Source organism: Phycodurus eques, chromosome 3 (genome assembly GCF_024500275.1).
Source record: "Phycodurus eques isolate BA_2022a chromosome 3, UOR_Pequ_1.1, whole genome shotgun sequence".
Classification (NCBI taxonomy): Eukaryota; Metazoa; Chordata; class Actinopteri; order Syngnathiformes; family Syngnathidae; genus Phycodurus; species Phycodurus eques.
Window position 1 is genome coordinate 7,439,380 of NC_084527.1, and position 13,943 is coordinate 7,453,322.

General features: G+C 38.2%; 1 protein-coding gene across 5 annotated transcripts in view; it reads left to right on the forward strand.

Moving 5' to 3' along the window:
• grid2 (glutamate receptor, ionotropic, delta 2) overlaps nt 1-13,943 on the forward strand; it is a 468,731-nt gene that overhangs the window by 256,896 nt on the left and 197,892 nt on the right. For all 5 annotated transcript variants that reach the window (XR_009768266.1, XR_009768267.1, XR_009768268.1 and 2 more), the window contains exon 4: nt 12,633-12,838. Coding sequence is in view for 2 of the 5 variants with exons in the window: in XM_061671868.1 (XP_061527852.1) it covers nt 12,633-12,838 (206 nt within the window). In the remaining 3 variants the exon portion in view is untranslated. The remainder of the gene's footprint in view (nt 1-12,632; nt 12,839-13,943) is intronic.

Sequence of the window (13,943 nt, forward strand, 5' to 3'; positions counted from 1 at the left end):
TGAACAGCAACTCTCATATGCACTACATGATTTTGTCATGTACGATAAAACCAGAAGCTAAACTGAATAGGTTTGAGAGGGCACACGTCAGTTAACGTGAAAACCACTTGGCTCAGACAAATTATTTCAACAATTTTGGCTCTTGGCCACATTCAAGAGTGCCAGCAACAAGGGTTTTACCCAGTCAGACAAACTGTTAACTTCTCCAACCCCAAAATTTGTCCTAAATCATTATGTTCTTAGGAAATACCCTCAAGAACACCCAGTCAACCACTGAAGTTCTTAGTCATAATGGCATCAAGAGAATGCCCTCGGTCATAATTGAGACTGACATAGAAAATACCAAGTGAGTGTGAAAGCCAAAATATGTCTCCATTCACGGTCACATTCCTACAAAATATCCTTTGGACACAGAACTAAAGTGTTCACCCAATCACACAATGTGGATGCTGAAGCTTCAGTCAGGAGAGGAAGTGCAAGTGGAAGTGCTAAACCCAAAATATGTCTCAAAATATGTTTAAATGATATACGTGAACACCTGGTCAAGAATGTTTGTGAAATCCAAAAACCTTAATACACTCAAATAATCCCCTGTCAGGAAAGGAACCAATTCAGAAAAAAATGCTAATCCAAAAAAAAAATAATAATAAAATAAACAGGACTGAAACCAACGCAGAACACCGTCAACTACAGCGCTCAACAATTTTAACTGGTGTTAAACTACACAGTCCTCGACATTGTTTACCTTGTTGAGAACCAAAAATGTGACCTCAAATATTGTCAGCCTCACAGAAAATACCGAGACGACCGTTCAAGCGTTTAAACTAAAATGTGACCCCAAATGGGGAGTTTCAAACACGATACGCAGTTTTCACAAAAATATATGTCACATACACATACCCGAGATGCCCTCTGTGGCTTGTGGTAACCACACAGGTCCTCTGGGTTTTGGCCATGCTGTTCACTCAGCCACTGAAGAATCTTTTAAAGCATCGCACTTGTTCCCTAATGGGCTCACCCGTTGTCCATGGAAAAAAAGGGAAGCATAAGAGAGAGGAAGATAGTTAGTATCGTCACAGCACTGGTATCATCATTTTAAGATGATACTAGTGCTCCCAAAAGAGCTCTCCTTGTTGAGAGGAGAGTTCTTTAGAGATCAGACAGTCGAATATGTGGCCTCTCAAATGGCCCTACGGCACAACTGTCCTCGTTTTCAGCTCTACTGGTGCATCCCGGAAGACGAGAACACATTTTTCCTTCTACCAACCATTTCTCTTGCACGTATGCAATTCTTTTATGGTTTGAACCAATGTCTTGTACCACCGTGTACTTGAACTTAAAATAAGGCTGTGTGTGGTGAATGCGTAAATCACCATAGCCGCTAAAATCCTGCTCACATTAAGATAATTTTTGTTTTGTTTTGTTTTTGCTGTCAGCTTAGTGAAAAGCGAGGTAAAGTGGTAAAAGGTTATTGACACACTAAAGACATTTTCAAGTATGTCCTCTGATGAATCATGTTTTTACACATAAAACCGAACATGCACCGTTGCACAGATTTAGTTGTCAGTGAAAATAAGAAGGGCGGCACGGTGGACAACTGGTTAGAGAGTCTGCCTCACAGTTCTGAGGACCGGGGTTCAATCCGCCTGTGTGAAGTTTGCATGTTCTCTCCGTGCCTGCGTGGGTTTTCTCTGGTTCCTCCGGTTTCCTCCCACATCCCAAAAACATGCATGGTAGGTTAATTGAAGACTCTAAATTGCCCGTAGGTGTGAATGTGAGTGCGAATGGTTGTTTGTTTATATGTGCCCTGCGCTTGGCTGGCAACCAGTTCAGGGTGTACCCCGCCTCCTGCCCGATGATAGCTGGGATAGGCTCCAGCGCTCCTGCGACCCTTGTGAGGATAAGCGGCTCAGATAATGGATGGATGGATGAAAATAAGAAGGCTGAATAATACGCTGCCAGCAGTCCAAAAAAGGTTGACTATCTTACCACAATAACAACTATTTTAGGGCTAAGAGGAATTTGACATTTATGGGTTCAGTTGACATAATTCAGCCATTGAAACATCCCCAAAATGTTAGGCCTATGATTTAAAATGCCGTGCTTTAATAATTAACCGTGGATAGTAAAATCTTAGGAACATTTAAAAATACTACAATAAAACAGTGTGTCCATAATGTAATTGGATCAAACTTTTATTAAGAAATGAAGAACAATAGTAATATATTTAATGCTCAGAATCAAAGTGAGTAATTAATTTAAATATGGTGAATCCAACATATTTGCGGTTTGGCATTCTTGAGTTCACCTGTTTGCAGAGTTCTTTTTTTTTTTTTTGTCATCTAAAGACACACCTGTGCTCAGGCCAAAGGCAATTAAAGTATTACTTTGACGGCATCTTGGTGCCAAGAAACTATGTTGGAGTGAACTGAGGAGCTTCATTCAGACAAATGCAATGCTTTGGCGCCATGTTGTGAAATTGATGCAAAGAAATTATCGTGAAGTGAGTTGAGGGCTATTATTTAGACAAAAGTAGTGCTATGCCGCCATTTCTTGGCATCTGTATGCATTTTGTAAGCCTTTTCAGTTATTAATTACTTGCGGATTTTCTCTGTTCTAATAAGAAAGAATATCAGGGGAACACTGTATATACATAGACATATTTAGCCAACATTATTTACAATATTCAAGGTCTTTTTTTTAGGTACAGTTGAACACGGGGTTTTATATTATGCCAAAAAGTCATTAGCTGGACATGGTTTTCATCAAATGTGGTTTACTGGCAACCAGTTCAGTGTCGCCCTTCTTCTGTGACCCTAATTAGGACAAGCACTAGAAGATAAATGGATGATTTTCATCAAACAGTGACAGTATGAGCTTTAAAGTAACAACAAAAGTGTGTTGTTACATGCACTCATACATGCAGGTTAGACTTCGAGTACAGAATATAAATTACGTATGTCCTTGTTTGCCATAGTGCAATTTACAGATACTGCAGTGTCCTACATTTCTGCTGTGTGGCAAGTATCTAGTAAATTAAAATTAATAAGTATTAAAATAACGCTACCTTGCACAGTGCACTGAACACTCTGTGCGCCGTCTAATGAATTATATTGAATTAGTCCCGTCTTAAATCTTCCCGCGAGCGGTTCTCTCATCGTAAAGTAACAAGCTGCTCGACAACAAAGAGAGATTTGTCCCCCCAGTCCCCTGAGCCCCCACCCATATGTGTCCATAACTCTGAAAACTGTGAAAACGTCAAGCGCTAATCTCGTTGGTTTGCACAAAAAAGAGAGGAAGGCGTATCGCATCATGTCTGCTGAGGAGTACCGTTTGTCTGTGGACGAAGAGAAATTGGTGACAAGTAGGAGGCATTAGTTGGGTAGTGACAACGGTAAGGAAACATAGTCGGTGTCTGTCCCCATGATGATTTTGTCTTTATAACATCATGCTTCTCCTCCATTCGTTTTGATTGGACGTGAGCGATGACCCCTGACACTGCCTAAAGAAAAGCCGATCGCCGTGACTTTGTTTTAATAAATGGGATTTCAACAACCTTGGATTATGAAATCTAATGTTTTCAGCCGAAGAGAAATCATAAAAACACCTTCCATGAGATGAAGTGTCTTGTATTCAGTAGCGGTTATGAAGTGTTGGTTATTAGGTTAGGTTTTTCGTCATTTTCTCTTCGAGGTGCAAAAGACATATTGTAAAGCTTCGATAAGTGTATGATGGAGAAAACGTGCCTGGCATTTCAAATACTAGAAAGGTTTCAATTTAAGGAGCGGCTGACTAAACCATAGTGCACTTAATCTCTGTGGGCTTCATAAAGAATCTAACAGCCTGAAAACCAGAGGATGTGGAGGAGAGAGACTTTGGGGATTTTTCCATCTCCCTGGTGGTTTTACAAGCAGGTTTGGCTGCACTATGTTTGAAAATCGTTTTTAATTTTTTGCATATTTATGAATTCACAAAGTCAGGCAATAGACCCAATTTCCCTTCTTAGACAAGAGCTGAAGACCATTCAAACATTCGTAAGTTTAAGAAGAAGTTAACCACTGTGGAATTAAAATAAATTAAAGTAAAACTACTCACCTTTGGAATGAATAATACAAATAAATGGTGCATGTCTGCCAGCTGGCAGCATTTGAGCACAGGTTGAGCTTTGTGGTTGCTTTTTCTATTATTTAAAGGTGACATATGACTTTTTAATTGCTTGTATGAAAATAGATGGGTCTCTAGAGTGCCTGGCCACCCATCAAATACGAAATTAAACTGAAAAGTAAATCTTTAGTTAGCTCTCTCTTTCTGAAAATGTGTCTGTGTTCTGCATGTCCACCCCATTATTACATAACAGTGGGGCTAATTTACATAACAACGGCCCATATACTGACTTCATCCAACGATGACATGATAAACTAGGTTGAGCGAACATCCAGAGCCACTTTCTCTTGCGTATCTGTCTGCCTACACCTCAATCAAATTCACCAAAATCACATTAGACCAGCGGTCTACCTACTGTGGTGGACTTAGATGTGGTTCCAGCAGGCGCGAGTTTAGACCGACTTTCGGCTCTATTTTTGTGTCTGGTGCAAATCCAATTGGCGTAACTGTGCAAAGAGGCGAACTAGACCCGGTTTTGGTAATTTTGTGGACCGACGTACCCCCAGCGCATTTAAAAATGGGACGTCTGCGCTGGTTTGTGCGTGTTCACACCTTTGTTGCGCCGACATGCCCAGTTCGGCACAAATAGGTTGGACAAATTGGCAAAAAAAAGTACAGACAGCCTTGCGCTTGCACGAAAATCAAGATTCGCCATCATTTGTGCGCAGAAAGTAAACAGGTTTTCTCTGCGGTATGTGGCTACCAGAATATAATCGCTTAGAGGACAAAAACAAAAATTGTGAAGATGGTAAGAAGTCTTTAAAGTCGCGAAAGCGACACAGCTGGCGGCGTATTGTTCATTGGGTTGAGCAGAAAGAAGGTAAACAAGGCAAACAAAGAAACACAGAAGCAACTCAAGATGCGGTGTTAAAAGGTGCTCGTAGCTTACATCCTTGGAGGATTGAAAATGTCTATACCAATGAAAGGTTGGGGTAGAGGCGAACGCCGACAGAAGCGCAGAACAGCACGTAACAAAAGAGATAACGATCTTGAAGTAAAAAGGAACACAGTGGCTTTGGGACTACCTGAATGCCTGTTAAAACATTATTTTTAAGGGATTGCTGATTACAGGTTTACTGTTAGGACAGAGATTCATTAGAAATGAGGTGAGTAAATACAGTTCAAACATACTAAAGAGAAGAAATTGTATACAAAACTATACACATATTTCTATGTACTGTATATTCAAACCTTCGCACAACTTTCAACCGAAATGCTACAGAATTACAGATTACATCGTGGTCCAGCTGCTTTGTACTCAAAATTGCAGTTCTGTTGTTATTTCACTATATTGTATTATATTTCACTCAACATCAGATTTTATTACTTTTCTAGTTGTGTTAGACTCATAATTATTTATTCTATTGTGGTTCCAGCTGTCTCGCTTGTTTTTAAATTTTGCTCTTATTTTACTTTATTTCATGTAACTTTCTTTAAATTGAATAATTTAACTTCATTTGCATTAATTTTATTATTATGCCATGCCACGTCCTAACCTGACCGAACTGAACCCAGAGGCGGCGGAACAACTTTTTGAGTGGGGGGGTCACAGTGCTTAGGGGGCCCTTCCAACAAACCATGCTTAAAAATTAAGATACACACGAGTTACTACATGTTAACATAATTATACTACCGATAAGCAACATTGGCACCACCCAGTGCAACAAATAAGTGGTCACCAGTTCCCCCCTGGATTCGCAGCCTCTGACTGTACCTAACCTAACCTACCAGAAGAGGACAAAGCAGGACAGCCTTTACACAACACATAGAAGTTAAAAAATAGGCTTTGTCTTTATGACGCTCAAAATTACAGTCGAACAACCTCATCTCCAATGCATGTTAAAGGCACAGCAGTCAAAAACTTGACTTTGCCATGCATTTCCATTTCCATTCATCTCAGGAAATATTACATAGAAAATACACAGGAAATATTACATAGACCCCTTGATAAAAGGTGTACACATAAGAAAGAGTGTCATCCTCATTTCATCATATATCCGTTTGTGTAATGAGCTGTAATAAGTAATTTCAGTGATGGGACTGGTGTTAATACCCAGTGGATAACGGTATCGCTGCTAGCCTCATTTATAATGTAGTATTCTCCAACGTGAATAAACTCCATGTTCCTTAACTTGGGTTTGGGATGTATTATATATTATCTATTTTCAAAATCAGCACATCATGCTTCTGAGAATTAGGGGCCCCAATTAGTTTTACCCATTAGGAAAAAGAATGGGTAGTAACCGTATTTACTTTACTTCGTAGACTATCACTCACACACAGACATGAAATTGTTCACTGCTCGGCCCATTTGGACTCTGTTGCTAACCAAAACAGCAGCACCTACAGAGAAAAAAAAAATCACAAAAAGTCTGCAGTCTTTATGTATGTGTTTTGTGTAGATGCCTTCTTTAATGAGTATAAACATTCTAGTAGATTTGGGTTATGACTGCACAATGTTGTTGTTTTCCTAATTTTCATAATTCAGTCTGTATACTGTGTATTAGCTCAAGTAAGATTGATTATTTGTTTTCTAAAAATTTTAAAAAATATATAACATCACAGAAACATTAATGAATTTATAAACAAATCAGTAATATTTAATGCTTGTGTTATGGATATTATGACTAAAAAATGCTCATCTCATGATTGTGTATTGTATTATAATGCTTGAGTTCAAATTGAGAACTCAGGCAAAGTGGCCTACTGTTCCAAATGTAAATGAGAACAAGATAAATGAATACACAAATAAATAAATACATGTATATGGAATAAATCAATAACATCAATAACTAAAGATAATAACAATTTATATTTTCATGTTTATTCATGTAAAAATTATTGCTGTGAATTTTACAGCTTCAAAAAGTAACTTGCTTTTTGAATTTACTCGAAGCCCACTGGTATTATTTTTAATTTTCAAAAATATTATAGAGAACTTATGAACAGGATAAATAATAATGCTGACTTGAGACAATATATCCTCAAATATATGTCAAATGAAACAAGAGTTTGAATAACAATTTCAAAAAAGGACCATCAAGAAAAAAAAACACCACGTTGACGAGTGATCACATGTCAGAAGCTACTGGAAGTCTAATATTCACTTAAGACGCCATTATTATATGTAACACAAAACATTTGGTTGAAAAGCACCGTTCATGTCCATTCTTAAGCCTTAGAAGTCATTTAAAAGATCGACCACACAATAGAATGAAGCAATCTTTCCTCACACTAGTTATAGCGTTGTCATCAGCATTTCATCAGATTCAAGTGTGGCCAGTTCAATAGATAAGCTATTATGAAATCCATCGTCAAATCTGGAATGAGATGTGTTATACAGTATGATACAATACAATAACACAATATAAGCAATTGTCTCCCCTCAGACCACTGTCATTGGGTTGATGGGATTGCAATTGTGGTGAACAGTAAATAGCTTTGGGCATCGGAGCATCGATAGCAACTGGGACAGAGCGCTATATGCACGTGTGAGCTTTTGTTGGAATTAGAATGGATTGAGAAGTCTGAAGAAGATTTGGGATAGTGGGCAAGGGGGATAAACACACTCAAGGCGCAAAGCTCTTTTTAAAGAGTGTTGTTCAAATTCCCTCTGGAGACCCCTGGTTTTAAGAAAATATGGAAGATTTTGTCTTGTTCTCATTGTCCTCATTTTATTAGGTAGAGAGGTTGTACTGAGCAAACACACTGAATGGAGTTCACATTGAATAAACACGAGCCACCGCATGATCACAAAGATTTACAGCAAACCCCAACATATTTGTGGTTCTGCTTTCACAAAACTCACCAATTTTTATTTTTTATTTTTCGCCTCCCCCCAGGGCTAAGCAATGTAGTAGTACCCAAGTATAAAATAATTCAATCATACTAATGTATAGCTTTTTGGATCAGGGAACTGAGACTCAGTCGTAATTGGACTGTGAATACTTGTTAAAATAACAAGCATTACCATAGCAGGTAATCTGATGGTAAAACTTCATCCTGCCCTTCAGGTACTGTGCAGGCTAACACGCAATAGAAGTATTGCCTTGGTAGCATCATGATGCCAAGAAACTATGTTGGAGTGAGTTGAGCAGCTTCACTGAGACAAATGTAGTTTTTTGCGGCCATATTGTGACAGCTCGGTGCCGATGAACTATGTTAAAGTGAGTTGAGGGGCTTCATTTAGACAAAATTAGTGCTTTGTTGCCATCCTGTGGCATCTATAGGCAATTAGAAAGCTTTTGGGGTTGATTTTTACTATTCTCATCATGGCTCAGTCCCTGGCCCCTGTGAATCGTGGCTAAGGAGCCATATGCTGCTTCACCAAAACATTATCAAGTACATTTCAATTGTAGACTTTCCTTGGACTTCATAGTGAGGAAATAATTCTCTTGGTCAGGGTAGCTTTTTTTTAAATTTATTATTTATTTATTTTTTTTCTCAGAAACAGGCCAACTTTTTGAGGCTTATTGCATAATTTAAGAAGCTCTGTGTTGAGCGTTGATGTGCAGGTGGAAGGACAGCTAGAGGTGTATGCCCAGGGAAAGACAAAGATGTCCAATAGCAGAACACAACCGGGTGGCGATTATATAAAAGGCTGCTGCACGCATACAGCACACTAAAAAGACCAAGAATGTCTTTTCAGGCCAGAGCAAGGATGTCCGAGGACCCTATTGAACATTCTTTGTTTCATCCCAGCAAGTAAATTCCCTTAAATGTTTTTTTGCTTGTTTTGCTTTACCTATTTTTGGGCCTGTAGTTGTCGAGTGTGTTTAACTTGACTTACTTTGGTTTTGTTTTTTCTTTGGTGCACAGATTTATACCAATGTGGCAAGAACATATAATGTAATGGGAACCATCCATCCATCCATTTTCTATACAACCTATCTTCATAAGGGTCGTGGGGGAGCTTTTATCGCAACGATGATGACATATAACCGGAAATTTATCTTATTGCATCGTAAGTGGCCACTCTGGCTGCTTGGTATGATTAGGCGACAAATGAATTGACATCAATAACAATAAAAGAATGAAATGTACACTGGGAAATAAGTGTTTAGTCTTCCCCTGAAAAAAAACTGCCTCCCAAGTTCACACAGTCGGCATATTTTTCACCGCGGCGGTCAAGTTGCCATCGACGTTAAGAGTAAACAATTGCACAGCAAAAACAAGAGAAAAAGTTACGAAATTAGGAATGTATTTCTTAATTTAAATTAAATTATCTGACAATCGAACAGGAAATTTTGATTTGGCAAGATTTCTTAAAACAAGTCAAAAGATAGTCTAAACGAAAAACACAGATGTCTCTGAACCAGTGCATTTATTATACTAATTACACCTCTAGAATTAGGGTAGTTCTTATTGTAGGCTAAACCTTTTTATAACCCATAATACAATCTCACCAAGTTACAATACCCTATTACGAAGGAGAAAAAAATGTTTGCAGTAAGTGAAATGCTCTTACCCAATAACTGCCTAGGAAGCATAAGGAATGTCTTGGCAGACTAAAGTAAAAGCATCTATTGACTTGATTTGAGATATTTCATCTTGGTGAGATTAAAGTTATTGCAGTGTTGTTGTTGTTTTTTGTGCGTTTTTTTTCTACCTTTTCATTATGACCAGCAGTTAATTATTATATTTTTTTCCCCCACCCTTTACAGCATGACAGTTAACAGTAAAATAGTGGAACTTAGTTTATAGTGAACACATTTGACTGTATTCCTATCAAAGGGCAGCACCTGTAAGTAGGTCATGACATTGTTCAGCGTTGTTGATTTAGGTTAAAAAAAGTAATTATCTATACCAAGAGTCATTTATATGGTAACAAAATGAGGATACAAGTGTCAGTTTGTTCACTGCTTGAACGCCTCGACACTTAATGAGATACATGCAGGTCAAGGTAATCCCGATTAACACACTTTGGTTGATATCCCCCATTAATGATGTCGGAGGATGTTTGTGTGTATCATACCAAAAGCAGTGACCTAATGGTGTATTCAATATGGAAACAAATGACATTGCCACCATTGGCAGTGTCATAGCTATGCAATTAACTAGATTGATTGGACTCAGTACTGGGAGGAAAGGGTGGGGCCATGTTGTGGTTGAATTAATAGGACGATTTCAGAGGATTAACAAGAAGTGATGCATATCGTGAGACGATCAGAATTCATAATTAGACGTTTCCATTCCATGGTGGTGGTTGAAACGCCGGGTTTCTGTGTAAACTAGTTTTTTTTTTTATTTAGAATCATATTTTCTGCCTTCCAATCAAACCAACCTACATATAACCTTGGTTGTAGAGTGAAATTATATCGGTATCTATTTTCTTTTTCATTGGCGTTTTTTTATATCACTACAGAAGGGCAGGAGTGATTACGTAGAAGAAAAATATGATGAACAGAGCTTTCAACACACACCTCCCTGGTATATATATATCCCATATATATTGTATTATTATTATCTATTTAATTTTTTTTTTGCACTAGCATGTCTCTCGAAAAAATTAGGTTTCTCCCACGGGCAGATGGATTCCACTCAAAACACAAGCCTTTAATAATACAAAGACGGATCAAATTTGAGTAATAAGCAGTGAACGCAGCGTATCGCCGCCAGTAAAGCACCCCTGAAGAAAGACATTTACCAAGCCTGTTCATGCGCAGAGATAACCATTCAACGTCACAATGCGCTCTAAAATGTTCATCAAATGCCGTTCCGACTCTGTGGGGATGTGATGTGGAAATTTACTAGAGTGGGTTGGTACATGTGTCTTTGTCTAAAGACATGGTGAAGCAGCGTGTGGCTTATTATTCAAGGTTATTTTCATTTCACTCGGTTCCAAGTAACTGTTAACAATTATATAGTATGTTTGTCACCAAGAAGCGGTTACGTGTTTAATATAATTGGGATAATTCAATTGTATTATTCAGACAACCCTGTACAGTATGTTTGTTCTGTACAAGTACAATCACAAAACTCGTACGGACAAAATTCCCTTGATCGACTCTGGGTAAAATAATGATCACTTGTTATTTTCAAGTATTATTTTTAGATAGTGGTTGGTGCGTCTGCCTCACAGCCTCTCAGTCAAGAGATTCTAGATTAGAATCTAGGATTTTGCACGTTCTGGGTTTTCTCCTGGTAAGTCTGGCTTCTTCCCACATTCCATAAACATGCACGTTAGGTTCATTCCAGACTCTAGATTTTCCACCAATTATGATATAAGTGTAACTGCTTGTTCGCTGATCGTGCGTCGTGAAAAGGTATTGGCCCCCATTCTCAAAATCGTATTTTCTTTTTTGCAGTTTCCCCTCTTTTATGTTTACCATCATCAAACAAATGACAAAGACAACCAAAGGAAATGCAGTTTGAAGTGGTGATTTTATTTATTCAGGAAAAATATATACATTGAAAGCTACCTGGCCCTGTGTGGAAAAAGTAATGGTCCCTTAAATCTGATGACTTGTTGGGCCACCCTCAGCAGCAACAAGTGAAATCAAGCATTTTCTATCACAAGCAATGAGTCCCTCACATCACTGAGGAGATATTTTAGCCCACTCTTCCTTGCAGAATTGTTTTAATTCAGCAGCAGTTGAGTTTTTTCGAGCATGAACTGCCGTTTCAAAGTCATGCCACATCATTTCAATAGGATTCAAGTCTGAACTTTGACTAGGCCCCTCCCAAACCTTAATTTTTTTTTTAAGCTATTCGGAAGTTGACTTGCTGGTGTCTTTTGGATCATTGTCCTGCTGTAGAACCCAAGTGCGCATCAGCTTGAGGTTGCAAACTGATGGTCGAACATTCTACTTCAGGATTTTCTGGTAAAGAGCAAAATTCATAGTTCTATCAATCACAGCAATTTGTCCAGGTTCTGAAGGAACGAAGCAGCCCCAGACTATCACACTACCACCACCAAGTTTGACTGTTGGGATGATGTTCTTTTTCTGAAATGCTGTGTTACCTTAATGCCAGATGTTTACTTGGGTTATCTTTGTCTGATATTTACATATGTTTGATGATCTTAAACAATAAAATGTTATAAATAAAATAAATGTAAAATGTTATGCAAACATATAAGAATTTGAGAAGGCGGCCCATACTTTTTCACAGCACTGTGTGTCCTTTAACTGGCTCATCTCCGGCTCACCTGCAACCCTAATAAGAACGAGTGCTATAGAAAATGGATTAATGTTTTTTTGTTTGTCTATATCTGCTCTGCGATTGGCCGGAGACCAGTCCAGGGTGGAGCTTGCCTCTCACCCAATGTCAGATGAGATGGCTCCAGCTCACATCTGTGACCCTAATGAGGACAAGCAATAAAATATAGATCAAGCAATAAAATATAGATCTTTTTTTTATCAGGTGGGAGACCCTCTCTCCGAATGTGCTTAACTCCTGTTTCCACACCTAAATGGACCTCACCTCCACTGGCTGCAGTCGTGCTCATCTCTTTTTCTCTTCTTCAGATATCCGGGGTATCGAGGACTTCCTTGATCGCGCCTCCCATCAGGGCATGGACGTGTCACTCCAAAAGGTGGAGTCCAACGTCAACATGATGATCACCAGCCTGTTCAGGACCATGCGGGTAGAAGAGCTACATCGCTACAGGGACACGTTACGCAGAGCCGTGCTGTTCATGAGCCCAGCCACCGCCAAGGCATTTATCTCTGAGGTAGATCATCTTTTTTTTTTTTGCCCATTTACTGTTTTTTCTGCCTCTATAAATCCTTTAATCCAAATCAGTCAATCAATTAAAATCTCAACTGTGATTGGCTTTGCCTGTCTGTATTTCCGTTATTTTTTTACTTCATCAGCTGAGGTTGAAAAAAGTAACAAGGCCATTGTGACAAAGTTAGGACTAAAAACTATAGAAATCTGTTTTCAAAATTTAGAGTAAAAGTGAAAAGTCATGAGTAAAATAAGTATTAATGTATCGTACAGAAACCTGAAAAATACACTGGAGTTAAGTACAGTCACTGTACTTATGTAGCGCCTGTGTTCTATATTGAAAATGTCTGTTAATATAAATATAAGTGCAGAGTGACTTTCATCATAACCTGTACTACTCATTGACTTGTTAAATGCATGTCCTTTTCTGGTATGTCTTGGCTGGCTGAGAGAACAAAGCACAAATTAATGACATCATTCATTGCTAATTATATCAGCATATAAATTGCTTATAAAGAACACTCTATTCTTTTGGACCTCTTGAATTTATTCCAAAAAACATGACTCATGATCAGTACTTACATCATTTTTATTCTGAGAATTTTCAACCCAATAAGAACAAACTAGGGAATATTATATATATATATATATATATATATATATATATATATATATATATACTAGGTATACCCTGCCATAGTAAAGATATTATATAATGAAGTATTTTAACAGCAGGGCAGCTGCTATTATTACGATGTGTAGGACTAATAATAATGCTGTTGAATTTAAAAGCCTTTTTGATAAATGTATGAATACTAAGATTGGAAATAATTTTCTTCAGTTTCTCGGGTGACCGGGACTTTGCCTTTGACTTTGGACCAAACTGGACTGGTCGTCGGCCAATCACAGGGCACATGTAGACGAACAGCCATTTACACGGATGGACAATTAAGAGTTTTAATAAACCTAACATGCACATTTTAGGAGTTTAAGAAGAATTCAGAGTAATGGGAGAAAACAGGCAAAGATAGAAAGAACTTCTCTACTGTGAGGCAATTCAAAAACTCAAAATCTGACCAAGAACATTTGCCTTATTTTTAGTCAAAAGT